At 39.7% G+C, this 22,309-nt stretch overlaps 2 protein-coding genes across 3 annotated transcripts in view; both read left to right on the plus strand.

Annotated features, from left to right (window-relative positions):
* Positions 1 to 6,911, plus strand: part of calb2a (calbindin 2a) — a 47,398-nt gene extending 40,487 nt beyond the window's left edge. The window contains exons 7-11 of the mRNA XM_088339674.1: positions 89 to 144; positions 247 to 286; positions 350 to 403; positions 2,376 to 2,447; positions 5,807 to 6,911. Coding sequence (XP_088195800.1) covers positions 89 to 144; positions 247 to 286; positions 350 to 403; positions 2,376 to 2,447; positions 5,807 to 5,923 — 339 coding nt within the window. The 3' untranslated portion in view covers positions 5,924 to 6,911. The remainder of the gene's footprint in view (positions 1 to 88; positions 145 to 246; positions 287 to 349; positions 404 to 2,375; positions 2,448 to 5,806) is intronic.
* Positions 1 to 22,309, plus strand: part of syt19 (synaptotagmin XIX) — a 69,089-nt gene that overhangs the window by 29,293 nt on the left and 17,487 nt on the right. Inside the window, exon 1 of one of the 2 annotated variants that reach the window (XM_088339669.1) lies at positions 21,938 to 22,092. The exons of the other annotated variant lie outside the window; for it this stretch is intronic. The gene's annotated coding sequence lies outside the window, so the exon portion shown is untranslated. Of the gene's footprint in view, positions 1 to 21,937; positions 22,093 to 22,309 lie in introns of those variants that run through there. 2 annotated transcript variants of the gene reach the window in all.

Below are 22,309 nucleotides of genomic sequence, written 5' to 3' on the forward strand. Positions count from 1 at the left end.
ACCTGCTATCTATTGTCCGACACCTCTACTTGAAAATCATAGCGAGTGCATTAGCCTATGAGTAAGGTGCCACCGCTTCTTTTTGTAGCTCGGGATGTTTGATTCCAACGGAGATGGAAAACTGGGCCTGTCTGAGATGGCAAGGTAATGTACAAATTCATCTTCCTTGTTCTCTTCGTTGGAAACTCATTGTCTATATTTTGATACAAACGGTAACTCATTTGATTTAATTTATCATTCCACCAGGCTTTTACCTGTCCAGGAGAATTTCTTGCTCAGATTCCAGGTGAGACATAAAAAAACATGTTGATTAGTTTAATTATTTTCATCTTGTTTTTATATTTTTAAGGGTGTCAAGCTGACCAGTGAGCAGTTCAATGCAATCTTTACATACTACGATAAGGTACTGTGGACATTTAGATTGATTTTATTTTTAGCTCGGGATATTAAAAGAGTTTAGATTTGATTGGTTTACAAGTTGACATGTGTAGCCTTGCAATTAAATTGAATGTTTTAAATATGCATTAAAAGAAAAATACAGTATCTGAAATAACCTCTGCCCGGATGCCGGGGGCGTGCATCTTTTACGTCGGGCGTTAACTTACAAAACATCTCAGCCTGGGAAAAAAAAAATACATCTTTTTTGTTTTTTTTGTTGTTTTTATCCCAAATCAAACGTAAGCTTTATTTTGATTTCAAAATCTTAGTTCGGTTTGGAAATTTCAGTTCGTTTGTCAATTTGCATACCCTGCAGCCATTCAGAAGCTTGCATTGAATAACTTTGTGCTTTCAGACTCTCCCGAGCGTAATAGGGTCGTGCATTTGCATATCTTTTTCCAAAGTAGACGCATAGAGAACACAAGAAAAAAGGAGAAGTGGTTAGGAATCAAAGCAAAACCTCTTCTCCAGATGAAGTATTCAAAAGAAGCTAACGAATTTAATGACGCTACAAAACGTAAACATACATTAAAAGCTTCGTGGAAAGAGGAGTTCACGTGGCTGGTAGCAGACGCCGCAACGCAAACATTGCATGGATGAAGATGAGTAAATACAGGTACATACTGATGGCAGACGGAAAACAGCGATGTCATATACATGCAATGAATGTTATAAGTAGATTTATAATAAACTTAATTTTAAAGTGTTGTTCTGTTGTATAGTCTGATTATCAATCCTTAATACTTTGCAACAATGTTTTTGTTATTTTTTTGCGATTAGTTGTCTTATTGTGTTTCAAGTTGGGAAAAATGAGGCATGCAACTTTATGGCTGGGCAGGCAACTTTTCAGAGTTGTCTGCCCTGCTGTCCGGCAACTTTTTGTCATGAGTTTCAGACACTGCTAATCACAATATGACCAAAATAAACCATAAAGACAAAAAAGAGCTGAAGTCATAAATATTTCAAGAAAAAGGAATATGCAGTATATAAATAAATATATACGTATTTCTAACTTCTACGCGTGTTTTCTTTTTTTTTTTTGGTAGAATTTTATTGAATGTACTTGTTCAACTTTACATAGGAAAAACTAGCTGTACCTGGGAATGAGATTGAAAAACGCAGAGTAAAACTACGTACTTAAATCCTGAAACAAGGGTACGAACAGCCCAAATACAGTATTTACGCGTCTACATATATTTTGTTGGAAAAAGATCCACCTCAAATGCAAAGAATCCAAAGAGAAAACAAAAGAAAACTAGAGCCTGGGAGTCGAAAAACAGTTGTTCTGGCTTTTGAGAGTAGAATGTTTTCTGGGAAAAATGCTAGGTCAACAAAACCAGAATTGCTAAGTCAGCTTTTTGGGGGCATTTTTCACATTTAGGGTAACCTATCTGACTGCCTGTGATAGATGGTAGTCATATCTAAACTATTTGCTGCACTATCTTAACAAGTCTCGCAGCAGGATGGCTGAATAATAGAATTAGAATAGAATAGAATTTACTTTTATTGTCATTTTTTGTAACCATGCACGCAGAACGAAATGTCGATACACCTGGCCCGTACAGTTGAACTGTAGCGAGCCGATGCAGCCGCAGCCAAACAGGGTGCCGCCATTTTAGACCCAACTGTGTTGGGAGTCATTAGGTGATCAAACCCCCCAATTCCAACCCGTAATGCCGAGCGCCAAGCAGGGAGGCAGTGAGTACCAATGTTGTAAGTCTTAGGTATGACCCGGCTGAGGCTTGAACCAACGACCTCCCAGTCTCAGAGCGGGCGCCCTACCATCTAGGCTACAGAGCTGGCTAATGTATTGAGTGGCATGTAACAATGGCCGAGTGCTCACAATGTGGCCTGAATTCTCATGACTCTATGTTATTTGAGCACAATTTGTTTTTTGAAAATATAGGTTAAGATGTCTTTGTGGTGCCTTGTTCCAGGATGAGAATGGCTACATTGACGAGCAGGAGTTGGATGCTCTTCTTCGAGACCTTTGCCTGACAAACAAGACGGTAAGACGTGATGTTTGTTGAAGACCATCACAGCAGAAAGTCCAATAGCAGGTGCCTTAATGTTGGGCCACAGTGAATAAAAACATACTCGTCTTTATTTTAGAAAGAGATATGTGCCCGTGTAACATCAGTTGAGTAGGTTATCTGGTTAGAAGAAGATTAAGATTTTCAAAAAGTAAATTCATGTGGCAGCTCAGGGAGTCCAACACAATTTTTCGGGATTTAATGACGGATTTCACAGATTTTCATCCATGGAATACAAAAGTTTGACCATCTTTATAATTCATAGTAAAAATAGATTTTTAACTTTAACTTTTAACTATCATATCAATATTATTTCCATATGATCCATATCTGGTTTTGCCATGTCTGGCTTCTAATAAGTGAGGAGTGAAGCGTTAAAATGGATTGAATTAGCTGATCTGATTTTTAAAGGGTGTGTTTGTGCGCATGAGTGTGGGTGCATATATCATTATATATCTTCATAGAACTTTGTCCCGTGCTGCATATTTTCGAATCCGAGCAGACTCATGTAGTCAGGAAACCACAAGAGTGACAGATGTCGTTGTGGATAAATTAGCATGGGTCATCTTAAACGTGGGCGTCGGCGTCGGGCTGCCGGCGGAGCTCGCTGGGTGTTTGAGATAAGCAACGTCATCGAGAAAAACACTGCGGCTTGAGGGAAAACATCTGGGGTTGCGAAATGGACAGAAAGTTGGCTGGGTCAAGACGACTTCTCCAACTATCTTCGGGGAAATGGCGTAATTTTGGAGAATCGAAAGAGGACGCACCACTCTGGGAAAAAAAACACACGTGATAATTCTGACGTGAAGTGGAGGGGATAAAAGCTGATGCCTCCAAGAGACGAATGAGAAAACGCTGTGTCAACTCTTCAGATTCAGATTCAGATTCAGATATACTTTATTGTCGTTCTAGCACACGTGTATACAGAACGAAATGTCGATACATCTGACCCGCACAGTTTCCTTGAATGTACAGATATAAATAAAATGTTGTATTGAGTTGGAGTATTAAAGTACTAATTATAGTATTATACAATAGTGCAAAGAGTGCACGAGTAGCAGCTAACCAGATAAATAAATGTTTTTCTCCCTATCTGCCATGTTCGTCTGCGTATGTTTTGGGGCGAGGCCCAAAGACGTTCTTCTCCGAAGCAGTGTAGCAGAGAAATACACCTTGACTCTATCCCCATCAACTCCGCGTTCTGAAAAGGACACAAAAGATTGGGGGCTGAGGTGGTGGTTCCAGCATGCATGAGGTCTTTCCCCTGTTTGCAAGTTCTTGTTCCTTCACCTGTGGCTTTTTTTTTTACCTAGATCAGTACTTATCTTCAAAAACTAAAAGAAGAATGAGAATTAAATTAACTGAGGCAGGGTACAGACACCAGCAACTACAACAGAATCAGGGGCGTAAAAGTCAAACGGATGGAAGGGCCAAGTAAAAATTAAGCTAGAGCACTCCCACGTTATGGAAGGTGCTGATGTTGTCGAAGAACCGATCGTGCAAGAAACCCCTAATAAAGGATGAGAAAAGCTGTTGCCAAGGACCAGAAAGGGGGCAACTCTACCAACCAACAACCCAACGCAGGGGACCTCAGACTTTCAAAAGCACCGCCCACATGGCTGACCCCCTAAAAAACCCACCGTCCGCAACTTCTTTCCTCCTACCCCGTGCCAGCCCCACCCAGGCGTGCCCTCAGCACCCAACCCGCTTGTGTTCCCTCTAAGGGCTGTGTGTAGTTCCTATGTAAATAAAAAGCATGTGAAGAAGATGAGTGATCAGCGGGGTCTCTCTTTGCTGGGCATAGGGAGGGCAACCTCCACCCCTGCCAGTCAGGCAGTTCCCCCTGTAGCTGCGCCCCCTCAGTGAACCGAGGAGAGCACCCGGCACAGCACCCTGAAGTGCGGAGGTGGTGAGGAGCCCCCGACGAGGCACCATAGGGGACAACTGGGAGATAGACCTATCATGCATTGAACCGTGCCAATGATATTTAAGGCAGAAGTTGGATTCCCAGACTGAAAAAGAACCTTATTTATACATTGCCAAAACACATGAGCAGTAATATTGAGTAAGGGCTCGTGAGCAGTCAGATTCCTGGTCCTCTATTCAATCATAATCCGAAACATGTATCCATACTAAGGTCGCCGGAAGATTCAAGTTGTCAAATTTAAATTAAGTGCTTTGATTTACATCCATCGATCAATTGTCTGCACAGATTATCTTCACTACGGTGGCGTGGGTGCCGGAGCCCATTCCAGCTATCTTCTGGCAGTGAGCAGGGGACACCCTTAACTGGTTGCCAGCCAATCGCAGGGCACACAGAGAGACAGCTCACTCGCTCATTCATACATAGGGACATTTTGAACCGGCTAATTAACCTGACATGCATGTTTTTGGAATGTGGGAGGAAACCGGAGTGCCCGGAGAAAACACACACACAAGCACGGGGAGAACATGCAAACTTCGCACCGGATAGCTGGAAGCTGGATTTGATCCCATGACCTCAGAACTATGCCGCAGACGCGCTAACCACTCAGCTGCCGTGCCGCTGTACTTTGATATACATGTACCATATTATTCTAAAATTGGCTAATTCGTTACTTATTAAGGCTGATATTTTTTCCATTGATATGTAATTTATAAAAAAATGTTATCATTTACTTATGTTCAAGGTCTATTTACTGACAAGGATTGTTTTGTTGACAGAAGCAAAGGGCTACTAAAGTTGTTTGAGTTTGTTCATGTGTTAGAAGTCAATCACCGAGTATACAAAGTAAGTTCAGAAATCCTTGAGTAGTATTCACAACTATAAAGTGTGATAATACATGAAACCGGATTTGTAAACACTGGAGATGGGCGTGAATTAGAAATCCCCTTTTCTTCACCACATTATAAGTAAAATGTATTCTATTTAGTATTTTACACCGATAAGTGGTTGTTATTGGTTTGATATTTTGAACGCATTTCCCCAAATTTGGGTCATTTTGTTCTGGGAATATGGTTAAGTCATTTCCCCATCTTGGAATTGGTAAATTGATTGACAGCTAAAGAAATTGAAAGACCTATAAGAATGCACTCTGCAAATACCAAAAGTAAAAATAATGTGATGATAGATTAAGCTCTAATGCCATTTCATTTGTCGTCCGTATCCCTGGTAGTCTAATGGTACTGTATCAGTGCTCTCACTGCTAATACATGGGTCTCATTAGTAGTTTCAATTTCATTCGCCTCATAATCTGGTGAGGAAAATACGGTATGTTTTTCTTGAAATAGGATACTTCTTCCACTTTGATGAATTGGTTTATACATGAGCTCTCATAGGTCCTGTTGTCCTGCAGGAGGCAGACTTGAAGAACCTTACTGGCTACAAGCAGAGCATCATGAGCCTTTCTGACGGAGGGAAGCTCTACCGCGGGGAGCTGGAGATTGTCCTGTGCAGGGAACCTCTTCAATGATCGCTGCTCTGTTCTTCTTGTACGTCATAGTGTCTGCTACCCTGTGCGGAGGAACAAAACTGCTAAGATAAAAACATTAATGAATTAAGAATAATAATAATTAAATATGGATATGAAAATGTACATTTTAAAATCAAAACTCATTCAGTGCCATAAGATAAACATACGTTTTCAGAAGCATTGTTCCTGGGTGCCAAAACACAAAAACGCTTTTTCTTCTTTTTTTGATCCATCCATCCATTATCTGAACCGCTTATCCTCAGTAGGGTCACGGGGGTGCTGGAGCCCATCCCAGCTTTCTTCGGGCAGTGGGAAGGGGACACCCTGATCCGGTTGCCAGACAGTCGCCGGACACAAAGAGAGAGACGATTCGCTCGCTCATTCACAATTTGGACTGGCCAATTAACCTAACATGCATGCTTTTGGAATAGGGGAAGAAACCGGAGAACTTCGGTGGAAACCCACGCAAGCACGGGGAGAACATGCAAACTCAACACAGGCGGTTCAATCTCATGACCTCAGTACCGTGCCGCACACGCGCTAAACACTGCGCCGCCGCGCTGCCCCTCCTTTTTTTTGTATTATTTAAAATAATGTTATGAAGGCTTTGGTGTTGCTAATCAGTAAGTCTCAAGCTTCTGGGAAGGATTTCAGTATGAAAAATAACTACTTCATGGCAGGAATGGGATTGATCAGATCTTCTTCAAAACACTCAGTGCCTGTATGCACCATATGGCTCACATGCCGAGTACACGCAGTCTGATGAGAAGAGTGAAAATATAAGTACAGATAGTTTACGCTTCAAAGCTTTATTCTTTTTAAAGGAGATGATTAAGTCCATTTCCTGCACGTTCGCGTTGCTATGGTAACCTAAAGCATGTGATAGCTTCACCGGAAACATGGGGAGCTGAAAAGTTCTTTCGTCTTTCATGCATTGTTCATGCATAAGTTCAGTGTTTTTGCAATAAAATGTTATTTTGCAAGCAAATAGCCATTGTGTTTATGGAAAACATTGTTTGGAAAGAGGAGGTATCTCAAATCTATAAAAATGCACCAAAGCGAAATTTCTGCTTGAAATACAACCTTTCACAAATGTCCGTTTTTATCAGAAGTTTTCATGGAAACAAATATTTTCATGAAACTTAGTAATGCTTAATCGTTGTTTACTACACAATGGTAAAGGCTAGAAGCATACTTCATTCAAATGAAAGATGAGTCTTCAAGCCTTGCTATGTCCTATGCTTATATATATAGCTATAGAGCTCAATCTCCTTCAAAAATGAATCAAAATAGCAAAATTTGGCTGGTACTGGTACTTCCCATTTGACAGAAACTTCTGGCACTGAATGAGTTAAATAAAAATAATTGAAAGAATATACAAAATTATATATAAAAAAAACTAGATAAATGAATAAATATTCGAAAGAATGCAGAAAAAAGTAGCGGCATTGAAAACATGATTAAAAAAATCAATGTGGATATAAGTACAAAAGTAACTAGATGAAGGCAATTGAATATCAATCAGTAAAATTAAACAAATACATTTATAGTTTCTCATGCTGCAGACGCGTTGAGAACAGGAAATGTTATTCGAATGAGGAGGCAGTCTTTACTCGGATTAACTATCCGCTTGTTGCTTGATTGACCTCTAAGTCCATGATTCCACCAAGTATGACTGTGTTTTTGTTCCATACTACCATGTTGTGCTCATGCTAATTAACAAGATTTAAATGGACATTAATGTATTTTTAGCGCCTCAGAGTAGTAAAAAAAACAGTACAAGCAGTGAACTCAAAAGCGTAACGTAAACATAATGCTTTATTGAGGGATCGGGGAAGTCAGGGCGAGAGGAAAAAGACAGAGATTTGGTGCTCGCTGGGCAGGAGGAGCGGAAAGCACTCGCGAACGAAGCGTGTTCGGAGATCCGAACAAGTCGGGTAGGCGGGACTGGAGAACGGAGCGTGGTCGGAGATCGGAACAAGTCAGGCAGCCGGGACGGGAGAACGGAGCGTAGTCGGAGATCGGAACAAGTCGGGTAGCCTGGACGGGAGGCGGAGCGTGGTCGGAGATCGGAACAAGTCGGGAGACGGAGTGTGGTCAGAGATCGGAACAAGTAGGGTAGCCTGGACATGAGGCGGAGCGTGGTCAGAGATCGGAACAAGTCGGGAGACGGAGTGTGGTCAGAGATCGGAACAAGTCGGGTAGCCGGACGGGGAGAACGAAGCGTGGTCGACGATTAGAACGAGTCGGGCAGGCAGGACGGGAGACAGAACGAGGTCGGAGAGGGAACCAGTCAGGTAATCGGACACGATCGGGAGGCCAGGGACAGGGGATCGATACAGGAAATAAGGGACAAAATTGAACAGGATACAGGAACAGGTCGGGAACAGAACAGGAGCCAGAGTCAAAAATGCTCGCCTTGCATGTGCGGAGGTTCGCTGACGGACTGACAAGAAGTGAACGAGAATTGCGTGCCCAAATAATAGGATGACCAATTGGGGAACGAGTGGCATCTAGGGCTGAAACAGTGAGCGCAGGTGAGGGCAGTTGACAATGAACACTAAAATAAACATGCATTTTATAAAAAGGCCTGTTGAGATATTGTATATATTTGACATGAAATGAGCCTCACCTAAATGGAGCTGACATAATTGTCGGCCATCTTGCTCCCACCGTAACCCACAAAAATCTTGTGAAGGGATGGGCAAAAAAAAATTGTAAAGAAAAATGGTGTGGTTTGGTCACTTTGAATCTCAGTAGTTTAAACTCTTCCGTTTACTACATAATAGTATCGGTAGTTTGTGGTTGCACTACACAACACAGTGACATCTAGTGGTCAAATATTACACAGTGTCCTTTTTGGTGGTGTTACGGGATGCTGCAACAAATCACTTATTCGGAAATATCCCACAAAATCAATTACTTTGAAAAGAGCTGTTTCTGGACATGATGCACACTGGAATGCTAAAATAAACTAAGAAATTATTGTATTTTGGTGGTTATTTAGCATGGAAGAAAATGAACGTTGATTACATTGAGGGCTTCTTCATTATAGAGGTCTCAACTGATTTATTTTATTATAAACGTTGGCATATTATCATATTATTATTTTGTGTATGAAAATAAAATGTAAAAAATATATTTGATAATACGTAGTGGAACTTTTTCATCAAAGTACAACGTAGCGCAATCTCACATCGAACCTACATCCATTAGTCCTCAATAAATGGAGACCACCGCTTTAGAGTGTGATTGGCATTTAGTGCAATAACGAACAAACTATAGTATTTCAAGCTTAAAGGTGTCTAACATCATTTTAGAAATTTGAAGGTTCTGGGGAACGTTTTAGCATCACATAACCTGAGTGGAACCACTGAATCTCGCACGACCGTTATCAAGCAATTGTAATTCGGCATACCTGCAAACACTACCGCTTTACGTGTCAGACTACCGCTTTTTGCCCCTTAAAACTGGAAGTGAGACTCCATGAAAAAAAAACGCTCCAACGATCGTATTAGATGTCCGTCTTGGTAAAAGTTTGGTACTTTGAGGTTCAAACAAGATCATTTATCCATGTTTTTGTGTCAAAAAGTTGGCATATTGATCCAGTATAGCCCTATACGCAATATCTACTTGAAAACTAAGATCCTTGAGAATACTTTACGTATAACTTTATTGTTTTGAGACGATTTACTGCCGCTGTGGTGGTGGACAGGGATATCAGGTAGATCTTGCACTTAAATGTGGATCAACCAATAGGCTAGTAGTTTAACTCAATTCACAGTCCCTTATTCGATTAGCAATTCCTGCTAACAGCGTCTGCATGGTGAGAACAGTTATTGTGGTAGTGGACCCTTATATTTTCTGATTGATATGTAATTGCACCAAAGTCTTTACTTTTTTTTTGTTTCTTTCAGTTATTTTTAAACTCATTATTATTTTAATTTCTGTATTTCTTTTTACGCAAAATCATTTACTTGATTGAATGCCGCATGCTCAAATTGAAGAACCAAACTCAATTTTGTCCTCGAACAAGTTGCACCGGATTTTAAGCCGCAGGCTTAATCACACATTCAAACGAGCTAATTCACGTCCATTTTGTACATTTTAAGCCTCTGGACCCCACGTGAAGGATTTGGAGTTGCCCCACACACCTGACGCTGTTTTCAGCTGTGCAGTTTTCAGTTTTGCTCCACATTTTTACAGATTCTGTGACCATTTAAAATTGCAATTACAAAGACGAGCACATATTTATCCCTGCAAAAAAAGAAAACTGTATGGCAAAAATGCGAGCCCAGTATAAACTGTGGAGAATAGTGCCAGATTGCAACACAGGCATGTTTCTTCTGTGTTGTTGTCATTGATAGTTGCCACTGGAACGGACCAAATTTCATTCGCTTGTCATTGTTCCTCGAGGGTTAAAGGGAACTTCAACAACCTGACATTGACGCTAATGATATGGAAAGAGAAGTGTAGCATTTTTAATACATAACTTCCATTGCTGTTTAATTCAGATGTATAAATTGAGGAGTTGAAATATCGTAAATATTAATGATAGTGAATATCTTGGAAACTATTAAGGATATAAAACATTCAGAAAGTTTGTTATCTCAATTTTCACATGGAATGGTAAAACATGTTCAATGCACCATTGGTTACATGAACCACACCAAACTGTGTCATTATTATATAAATAATGCTTAAAAAACATGGACTAATTTCTCTCGATGGGCATCACTAATGCGTCCAGATTTCAGCCTATTGTTTTGTACTTAGCATTGTGGAAAAGAGCAGCTCGCCGTGTTTCTCGGTGCCGCCACAAAAATAACAAAATAATATGCCACAGTCTTTAAAGTCACAGTGTTTAAAATGTAGCAAAAACATAAGTGGTTTTTAATCCGAAAGTAATGGTATTTAGTCATGTATTGTTGTTTTTATTTCATTAATTTTTAATTTAATTTAAAAATTCCTATTTATTTTGTTGTTTTTAATTTTTCAATTATTTCATTCATGTATTTATGTTTCATTTTTGGCAGTTTTAGTCTTTCATAACCTTGCTCTCACAATATAAAAAAATAAAAAAACTCCCCTGCCCACTGCCCGGAGATGGCTGGGATGGGCTCCAGCCCCCCCCGCGACCCTAATGAGGATAAGCGGTACGGCTGATGAGATGAGATGAGATGAAAAAAACTCCCTTCCTGCTGCCTGGAAACATAACATCAAGTGCATGTGCAGAACCTTTCTTCTTCTAGTGCTCCTTCTGAACGAATGACAAGTAAAGTACACTGTTAGCTCTTTATGGCATTATAACCTTATTTTTTTCAAGCTGACTTTTTGCCTCTAAGGGAATACTTTCAGCAACATGCATTGTCAGAATTTGATTGTCCCACTCAAAACCATTTCAATGCCATGATATCATTTGAATTACAATGTGTTCTTTTTTTTGGGCCAGTACTGTTAATGAAAAATGTCAATAAAATGTCTGAAACATGAATTCATTTTTCAACTTGCTTCTTATTTAACAGTCAATGTTTGTAGCCTTTTGTCTTTGTCCTATTTATGATGATTAAAGAGTTCCAATGTTTCGTTTAGGGCAGGGGTGTCAAACATTCTGCCCACGGGGCTGGATCAAGCCAGCCAACAGATTTAATCGAGACATCGCTGAGAGAAGCGAAAGAGTAAAAGAGTCGCATTGTTTGGTCAAACGATGACCTGCAGTTTTAAACATGTCCACGTGATGTCGCTAAAGCCAAGCGCTACAGTTGTGTTTGCTGACTACCATTTAAAAACCACAGAACAATCAATCATAGTATCATTTAGCGCCTCCTAGTGGTAAACAACTTAATTTATTTAAAAAAACAATGTTGATTTAATTAGTAGGTAAAAATATTCAAACTATCATGTAACCAAGCTTTTGTGGGTAGAAAAATTACCATTCAATTTACATAACATGTGTCATGTCCTGCACGGCTGTCATGGCGCCCAGCTGGCCCCGCCCCTTGACACCGGCAGACCTGCATTTCCTGATTACTCCTATGGGTGCCTTTTGGAACTGCCCTTTGCCAGATCCTTGTTTACCCTTGTTGAAAACGTGTTCATGCCTGTTTGATACCTGTTTATTCTTGTTGTGCTTGTTGGACTTTGTTGCGTTTCGGTGTAACATTCTGAGAGATTCCTGCAAGTTCCGTTTAATCCCGTTAAATGCCTAGTCTGTAGTTTTGCCTGCATTTGAGCCTGCTTTGTTTTGTTTTTGGTCCGTTTGTGTGTTGGACAACTTTTCTTTCTCAATTAAAGTGACAGATCGTCTACGCAAATGAGTTCCAACTTCCTGCTTCCCGACCTGTTTCGTGACATCATGGGCCTATCTTAAAGTGAAATGACATAATTGTCTGCCATCTTGCTGCTACAGGTACCCAAAAACCTTAATAAGGCTGGGTTCTTCTTCTATTCTTCTTCTTCTTCTAAAAAAATCATTACAAATGGTGCGTTTTGGTTACTTTGAGTTTCCGTAGTTAGCATTATTTTCTGAACTACACCATATAGCAGCATCTAGTGGTGAAATCATAAACTGATAGTATTAATACACATTGCCCACACTGCTACATTATTAATTATTATTTCATTATCATTTTACCTGGGTTTTAGCAGTTTTATATTTCTACATCTGTAAAGTAACCAAATCTAATTTTAAATGCTATCTTAATTTAAAGAATGGTACAGTAATTACTGTTAACAAGAATACAGTACAATTAAATACGAGTATAGTTAACTTGAGCCATACAAAAATACATTTTTTTCCAGTTATTATAAAACCTGCAAGCCAATTTGTCATACATTAGCTTTAGAAAAAGTGTGTACTTAAAGGGATCTTCTTCGGATGGCAGGATGTTGCATCAAATTTCTCGTAAAGCGCGTGTAATTGAGTTGACATGCTTTTAACATCTAAATTATACAGCAGGCCCAGGAGTTTCCCTCTCACAGATGGAGTCGAGGCATACCCACATCAATAAATCAAAACCTTCAAATCTTTGTGACAAACGCTACATACACTAGAAAAAATAAGTCCATCTTTGAGTTTGCAATTTCCCATCGCTCAAATTACCGTACTTACAAACATTCGAGTTACAAATAACGGTGCATACAAACATTTTTTTCGGGATGTCGAAAAATATCCGGACATTGCTGTAAATTTGATTTTGTATTGTGTGCACCTTTTTTTGAGGACAGGACGTTGCTGTAGTGCTTCGTTCCAACGCTACCGGCGTGTGGCTCACCCAGCATATACCCCGAAGGAGAAATCCACTTCCTCTCCCTAGTTCGTGTGTAAACATACTGTACTGTATCTCCAGCGCGCTAAAAACTTTGACATTTTTATTGTTTAATATCTCGTGCATCCATTTAATATGATTGGTGTAAAGTGTAAGGGTGTAGGTGAGCCGTTTCTCTTGAAATGAAAGTGGAATAAGAAAGCTTGATGCGGTTGAGAAAATGGTTGGATCGCTTTTTTTCGACCACTTTCTATCACAAAGGAGGAAGTCACCTAACTCTTGAAGGCCATCTTCCAAAAGTAAGTTAAACTTGACTTCATTTATCTTTATAGAGCATTTTATTTTATTAAATCTTTATTTTTTACTACAAAACAATACAGGTTACTTATACAAGCCTTAAACATACTTAAATAAACCTTAAACATACAAAATATAGCACTGAAGCAACGAATTCGAATTACGAACAATCGTCCGGAACTTGTTCGTAAGTAGGGCAGCTTCTGTGTTTTATTTTTTCACTTCACAATTAAATACTCACTGGTAACTCTAGAAAATAAAAACAAGGAAAAATATTTGCTGACCAATCTATTGCTAGCGCAACTACGTGACATTTTTTTCAGATCCTCGTGTATCACAAAATCATTATTAGGAAGGAGACAAACACTATAAAACAATGAAGGAACAACACAAATGGTTAAAGGTTCCAGTTTAAACCAGTTCTTGCACTACAACTTGTTATTTGAAATGTGACTGATTAACTCTCTTCATGCTATCTTCAGGAAAGATACTTGGCCTGCGGTCAAATCTGTAACTGATTCATACCGTTAGTTCTTGCCAGGGTGCAGTGGAAAACTTTTAGAGTGAGAACATTGTTATTTTGTAAACACAATATTTCAAGCAAACATATAACACACATAGATTATAGTAAAGTTGAATAACTTATTTACATTATTCTAACAGGGTATTAAAGCCTGAGCAATTATTTTGATTTGAGGGACCAAGGCCGAAGCAAAACCAAAATGAAATACCGTAAATTCCGGACTATAAGCCGCTACTTTTTCCCCAAACTTTCATCCCTGCGGCATATTCAGTGGTGCGGCCAATTTATGTAATTTTTCTAACGGCCGCCAGTGGCGCTCGAGTACAAAAGGTTATTTAGACCGGTGGAATATATGTGCCGAGGAAGACTGCAACTTCTTGGCTTGACTAGCGGCGAGAAATCTTTCACTAAAACTGGCTGCATGCGAAAGGCAACTTTTTCGTAAGCCTGCCAGTGGATCCTGACAGCGAGGGGCAGCATCAAAAAATCCACCATCACCAACGGGTTCCGAAAAGTCGGTCTGCTGCGTAACAGAGTGGAGGGCACAGAATCAGGAGTGGATGAGAGTTCCAGCGACAGTGACAGCGCGAGTGAGGTTGCGGGAGCGTGGGACGACGTCTATATGACATAGTTTCTTTCCGACACTGAGGAAGACGACTTTGATGGCTTCAGTTCTAAGGAGAAAGATGAGGACGGTTTACCGTGATTTTTACAAGTACGGTATGTTTTTTTAACAGACCTGTTTACTGTGTTGCGAACGTGTTGCTAGCGTGTTGCTACCATTACCTGCCCTGTCAGGCACCGTTTGGGATAAAAGTTATATTATTATTATTAAAGCTTTGAATACTCTCTCGGTGTACCGTCTTTCTTTGAAAATATGTGTAACCATGTATAATATGTATTTGCATATTATACTGTGTATTTTTTGAAATGTATTTATTTGTATTTATTTTGGACACTAATCTGATATGTTTTGGACGGGCTGATTAAAAAGAAGGGGCGTAACAAACGCGGGCTGACGGGAAGTGGGGACCGGTAAAGGTGAGTGTTTGTGGAAACGGCGGACAATAGTGGATATATATTTTTCCCACCCTTACCTTTGGAAATTTACACTTTTTTCCTTGGACTACTTTCAACGGGACCCGGACTCTGTAGGTCTGCATCAGACCTTAAGTACCAGTATCATTTTCCTTTCATCTTGCCGGTGTTATGCCGAGAAATGCATCCCTGCCGAGATTTGCATTGCTGTTAATAGTGTCAATAAATTGTTCAAACACCCAAAAAAAAAAAAAAATCTGCTTAGTTGCTGTTAAGATTGTCCAAAAAAATTGTTCAAACCTCGCAATGTTTATTTGCTGTTTATAGTGTCAATAAAATTGTTCGAACCAAAACCCTCGCTACTATAACCACTTTTACCTTGTTTTATCTCACTTTTACTTTTAGTTAAACCATTCCGTCTTTGTATTTGTTGTGAATGTAATCGAAAGGTAATGCACACCGTATATAAATCACTTTTGAGAACTGTTATGCACTCTACCATAAAGCTTATTATGCTGAAATAAGCTTTATGGTAGAGTGCATAACAGATTCAATATGAGCGATTTGAATAGAAAAAGGCAAAATAAACATGTTACCTGCTCAAAAATGATTTGTATACTGTGTGCATTGCTGTTCGATTACATGGGATATGATATAATGAAATTGTGTTAAAAATTTCGGAAAAAAATGTTAAAACGTCATATTGTCAGGTATAACGAAATTGTGAATATTCTTAAATGCTGTTAAAATTGTCGAGAAAAATTGTTCAACCCTCACATTGTTTATTTGCTAAAAACCAAAAAAACAAACCAAGAAGTATTTAATTGCTGTTAAAAGTGTCGATAAAAACTCATATTGTTGGGATATGATATAATGAAATTGTGTGATTAATTGCTGTAAAAAATGTCGAAAAAATGTTAAAACGTCATATTGTCAGATATAACGAAACTGTAATAGTGTCAATAAAATTGTTCAAACCCCCCAAAAAAATCAGTTACAATTGCCGGACTTAAATTCGGGTCTGGGTTAATTTCGTGTTCGTGTTACATTTTTTCAATGTGGGCGCATGCAGCTTGTATATAGGCACGGCTTGTGTAAGTACAAAATCGGTTTTCCTCTTAAAATGTGGTGGGTGCGGCTTATAATCAGGTGCGCTCTATAGTCCGGAATTTACGGTATTTTATTTGTGAGGACGCGGGAGTAGGTGCTTTATTTCTGTCTGCATTCCTCAATGCAAAAATGGGCTGAATATTCCTAAACATTTTAAATACTACGTGTTGTGATCATTGATAATATTGTTGGGAATGTATTCACCGGTCACAGTTACGGAACAAGTTCTGCGTGCCATGACAGATGTTCATAAATTGGACAGTTCTACCATGGACCAAATTAGACTCGCCAGTAAGGTAATTGCAACCCTGGGGGCCAAACAGCTGTTTGACAAAGACCACCAATCGGAAACCCAAGATGGCATTGAGAACCATTTATTAGATTTCATCAGAATTATTCATGAAACCCTCTTTTTCATAAGAACTCATCAGATTGGGAAAACCAACAATCTTACATTGCAAAAGACGTTATTTCACAACAAGCTTACCAGGAATAGATTTTTAACGGATAATAGATATCATTATTTTAGATGAATAATTATATCTATTAAGGTTAGGTCGAGGAAGGGCTTTTCCCCCAGCAAGTTTGTTGATTATGGATACCGAGAAAACAAGTTTTATAATTAGAGACTAAAAAACAATTGAGCAGTTTGTTCAAAAGTCTTATTACAGAATACATTTTCGGCATTAATGAACTAACAGACAATTCACCTTCGCGAACGCCATAGATTTTTGATAGCCATACCCATTTAACCTGGACCAAAGCTTTTAAAATTGTATATAAACAACATATGTTCATTATCAAAAATATTGAACAAACATACCGTCTGTTCATAAAGATTTAAACCAACTTGAACTATCACTAAACTGAGAATTAGAAAAGTTGCACACGCGGTTTAACACAAACAAACCAATCTTAAATATAAATAAGACTAAATACATACAGTTTGGAAGAAAATAATATAATCATGGAATTAATATCTGCTTGAACATAATTAAAATTGAAAAGGTTACTGATCCCAAAGTGGTTGGAATATTATATTTAAACCCCAGCTAAATACTGTCATGAACCGGAACAGGATCAGGGCCCAAATGCGTGACGTTTCTCACACAAGCCTTTTATTTTACGGGAGTCATGCACGTTAGGCAGCAATCTGGCGTGGAATGATAGGAAGCCAGAGGCCGACGAGATCGATACCAATTAAATATTGGACGGATGGGGTCGATACCAGACAGGACGGGACAGACAGGATTGATAATGAAACAAGATATCGAAATTAAACAGGACAAACTAGACGGGAACAAAACTGGAAACCGATATTAAACAGGACAAAATAAACGGGAACAATACCGGACTAACTGGAAACAGGACCGAGTCAAAACCCACACCTTGCGGGGCAGAGGTTCGTTGACGGACTGACTAAAGAAGAGTGAGAGCACTGAGCTTAAACAGACGGAAAGCCAATCTGTCGACAAGCCGCAGCTAGCGCCAGACGGGCGGGGTCAATTGGGTGCCATGGCAACCGTGACAAAATACAATACAAAAAAATGGCTGCTTTAAGCATTACCATACTCTGGCGTGCTTAAAAATTCTTAAACCAAAAAGCACTATGTATCATCTATTGCTCTCTTATACTACCCAGGGCCGTAGCCCAGACTAGGCGCATCAAGTGCCCAGGAGGGCACCAAAAGAAATGAGGGTCGTGAAAAAAGTGTTAACATGCGCTAATATGGCTAAACAATACAAAAGCAGCATGAGCCAAATTTCCCGGGAAAAGGGTTGAATCTGCTTGGAGCGCCGGCCTATCTCTGGTCTCATGGTGCCCCCCTTCCAGCGGTATTTTCGATTATGCCTCATTAGCAAATTGGCAAAAAGAGTCTGGAGCAGAGAAAAAAAATTAAAAGAAGAAACGAGATGAAGCTCTTGCATCGCTTGCCGGTAGTCAAAGTTTAAATACCGTATATCCACACCCATTTAACACACTGTTTTAAAGGGCGCACTCTCCTTGGTTCAAATTATTTTTTTGTCAACTTCATATGCAAATTGCCTATTGGATGTGACCCTTCCAGCGCAGTGGCCAATTAGATGCGAGTCTCACGCCTTTAATACCAAAAAAAGCACAGGGAACAAAACTAAGTTTGATCGTGCTTAAATCAAGTATTTATCACAAAGTAAAAACAGGGTTGGGTAGGATTACTTTAACTTGATTACTTTCAATTACTTTTGGATTACTCCAATACCAGATATGCTAATAAAAGACAAAATAAACTAAATATGAATAAAATAATGACTCACAAGACGTGGTAAGGTTTCTCTCCTGGCTTTGATCTCTTTGATCTCCGGCAAAACTAACATACCGTAAAATGCGACAGAAACAAAATGAAAATCAATCCAAACAGCTTGCCAACATCATTTTTGCCAATCCATGTATTCCGTTACTCCCCAAGCCTGCACAAAATTTAGTCATTTTATTCATATTTAGTTTCTTTTGTCTTTTATTAGCATATTTGGTATTGGAGTAATCCAAAAGTAATTAAAAGTAATCAAGTTAAAGTAACCCTACCTAACCCTGGGTAAAACACAACAAAATTGTAAAAAAAACAAATGATTTGTGCTTAGCACCCAAATGGCTAGCAACGGCCCTGATATTACCTCATCTAAAATATGAATAAAATTACTAAATTTTGTGCAGAATTGGGGAGTAACGGAACACATGGAACAGCAAAAATGATGTTGGCAAGCTGTTTGGATTTATTTTCATTTTGTTTCTGTCGCATTTTATGTTCGTTTTGCCGGAGATCAAAGAGATCAAAGCCAAGAGAGAAAGCTTACCACGTGTTGTGAGTCATAATCTTATTCATATTTAGTGTATTTTGTCTTTTATTAGCATATTTGGTATTGGAGTTATCCAAACATAATTGAAAGTAATCCAGTTAAAGTAACCCTACCCAACCCTGACCGAATGGAACTTGCCACTCAGGCCGCGATAAAAGTATTGCCATCCACTGATGTGCTTTTTTGCAGATACCCTGTTTAGGAATAATTTGCTTTTGAAAATTCCTCATCAAGGTCCTGTTTTTCCCGTTTACCCTGCTCCACTCAGCGAGTGCGTCATCTGACTGTAGACTCTAAGTGCTTTTAATAAAACGCTGAAAGTCGTGCTTTGGAGCTACACAGATTTCCAATGGGACACAGTGTTCATTTTACCTGTGAAAAGTGATGGGTCCCAGGGACTCGCATGCTCAAAAATCTATGGGTCCCAACAGAGATCTATGGGTCCCCAAAATTTAGTGTTATCGAGGTCGAAATTGTAATTTGGCGACAAATATATAAATAAATATATAAATTATATATATTTATTCAGTTTTAATCATCACACTTAATTGGTAATACAAAGCAGGTATCACTTCAGATTTTTCAGTTCACAAAAATATTGTACATCATACAAAATAATATTGCTGAAATATATATTCATTCGGTTTTAATCACTTCAGATTTTCCAGTTCATATATTCTTCGTGGTTTGCTGTCCCGCCACAGTTGTAATGCCTTTCAAGGTCCAATTGCAGCAACGGAATTTCCATAGCTAATTTGTGGTTTTCATTGTCGCTGTGCCGATCCAATGTGCTTTTCTGAAAGTTCGTAATGCCAAATGATTTATGCAATCTAGTTTTTTTGTCACGCTGGGTGCACGCATCACAGAACATGTAACTTCCTCCTCATAGCGTAACCAGGAATATAATTGAGTCCATTTTGGCAGAAAAATCCTTTTCTTGCTAGGAGTATTCTTTTGTTTATCTTTCGTCGAATCGTTCGCTTCAAAACACATGGTTTCCTTGCCTTCGCGGTCTTCTGAATAATTTCTCCGCCGTTTTTTAGTGCCGGAATTATTGCCGTTGTTACCACTTTCTGTATTATGTTTCGACTTATTACCGACACTGAAGAAATTACCAATTTTTTGTTGATTTGCAACTAATACCAACTGTTTTTACGGAGGCATACTTCTCTTTCACTCGACAACCACCATAGCAATGACGTCATCTCGAAGCAACGAGATCTCATTTGCCGAAATCGGCGCGAAACCAAAACAACAATGGCGGATCTGCCTGACGAAAGGTTTGGAGTGCGGTAAATCTTTGTTAAAAAAAAAAAAAGGGACAATTTGGTGTCAAAAAAGTTGCGACCCGGGACGCACGTTGATTCGACACAATGCGTCCCCAGCAAAAATGATGCGTCTAGGACGCAGGGACGCGGGCAAACGAGAACACTGGGGACATCATTCCAAAGACAACTCAAAGCGTCTTAAAAAAGCTTTTCATTTGCTTGCTTTCCTACAGCTTAAGAATTATTTTTTTAATTAAAAAACAGTGTAATAGCAGCTCAAACTAGCTTTAATTCAAGTTTGTAAGCCTGTCCTTGTAGTTAGGATAACGTTGGCAGCAATAGATTGAATTTGTATTGAAATAGGGTTGCCACTGTTTTGAAACTGATTTTGAGAACGATTAACTTCATGAATAGACATTTTTGAGACTATGAGTATAATGTAGGGCAGCACGGCGGCGCAGTGGTTAGCGCGTGTGCGGCACAGTCCTTAGGTCGTGGGAACCTCCTGAGTGGGTTCAAATCCAGCTCCCGGCCTTACTGTGCGGAGTTTGTATGTTCTCCCCGTGCTTGCGTGGGTTTCCTCCGGGCACTCTGGTTTCCTCCCACATTCCAAAAACATGCATTTCAGGTGAATTGGCCGGTCCAAATTGTCCCTAGGTGTGACTGAGCGAGTGAGTTGTCTGTCCCCGTGTGCCCTGCGATTGGCTGGCAACCAGTCCAGGGTGTCCCCTGCCCACTGCCCGATGATTGCTGGGATGGGCTCCAGCATGCCCGCGACCCTACTGAGGATAAGCGGTGCAGCTGATGAGATGAGATGAGTATAATGTAGAGAAAATTGCTTTAGATCAGGGGTGTCAAACTCATGTTAACTCGGGGGCCACACGATAGAACAAACATTCTGTCGGGGGCCGGACTAGGATATTAGAGAGAAAGAAGAGAGAGAGAGAGAGAGAGAGAGAGAGAGAGAGAGAGAGAGAGAGAGAGAGACAGACAGAGAGAGAGAAAGAGAAACAGAGACAAAAGATAAAAAGTCGTGAGAGAGGGGGAAAAGAAAGGGAGACGACGAAAGAAATCCAAAGAGAAATCGAAAGACAGAAGGAAAGAAAAGAGAGAAAAGGAAAAAAGGAAGTTAGAGTAAAAGAGGTTAAAAGACACAGAGAGAGAAAGAGACAAAGAGCAACATCTCATCTCATTAGCTGCACCGCTCATCCTCAGTAGGGTCACAGGGTTGCTGGAGCCCATCCCAGCAATCATCGGGCAGTGGGAAGGGGACACCCTGAACTGGTTGCCAGCCAATTGCAGGGCACACAGGGACAGACAACTCGCTCGCTCATTCACACCGAGGGACAATTTAGACCGGCTAATTAACCTACCATGCATTATTTTGGAATGTGGGAGGAAACCGGAGTGCCCGGAGGAAAGCCACGCAAGCACGGGGAGAACATACAAACTCCGCACAGGGAGTCCGGTAGCTGGATTTGAACCCACACAGCAGGTTCCCAAGACCTTAGAACATTTCCACATGACATTCTTTGATTTATTTCATAGGAAAAAGCCTAATTGAATAAGTTCGGTAATCAGTTTTCAAGACCTCGACTAACTTGTTTGCCCACAAATGTGTACGGAAGAAACCTGTCCTGTAATGTGCTTGTGTAAGAATGCATTTGTAGAGCTTTCAAGCAAGGGAACGTGTCTTGACTCAAGGAATCAGGAAGAAATGTCAAAATGTTCTCTGGTTTTCTACAACAACAACCATTCTTCACAATGTTTTATTCAAACAGAGTGAAGGAGCTGCATTCCTGAAAACTATCTTTGTTTTCTTGGGATCAAGTAAGTCGTAATTTGTTGTTCTTATTTTTCTTTTTTTTTATCTTTTACCAAAAAATGGAGTCATAAAGTGGAGTGCTTTATCTTTTCGGAATATTACTTGCTATGAACTGTTCTGGTGTATGCATATTTTGAAGACCTTTTGGTATAAAGGCGGGAAGTTTTAGAAGAGCATATTCTGGTCAACTTTCAGAGAGGGGTTAGATTATGAAGTGCATGT

Source organism: Urocampus carinirostris, chromosome 7, assembly GCF_059441175.1.
Source record: "Urocampus carinirostris isolate Australia breed hairy pipefish chromosome 7, RoL_Ucar_1.0, whole genome shotgun sequence".
Lineage (NCBI taxonomy): Eukaryota > Metazoa > Chordata > Actinopteri > Syngnathiformes > Syngnathidae > Urocampus > Urocampus carinirostris.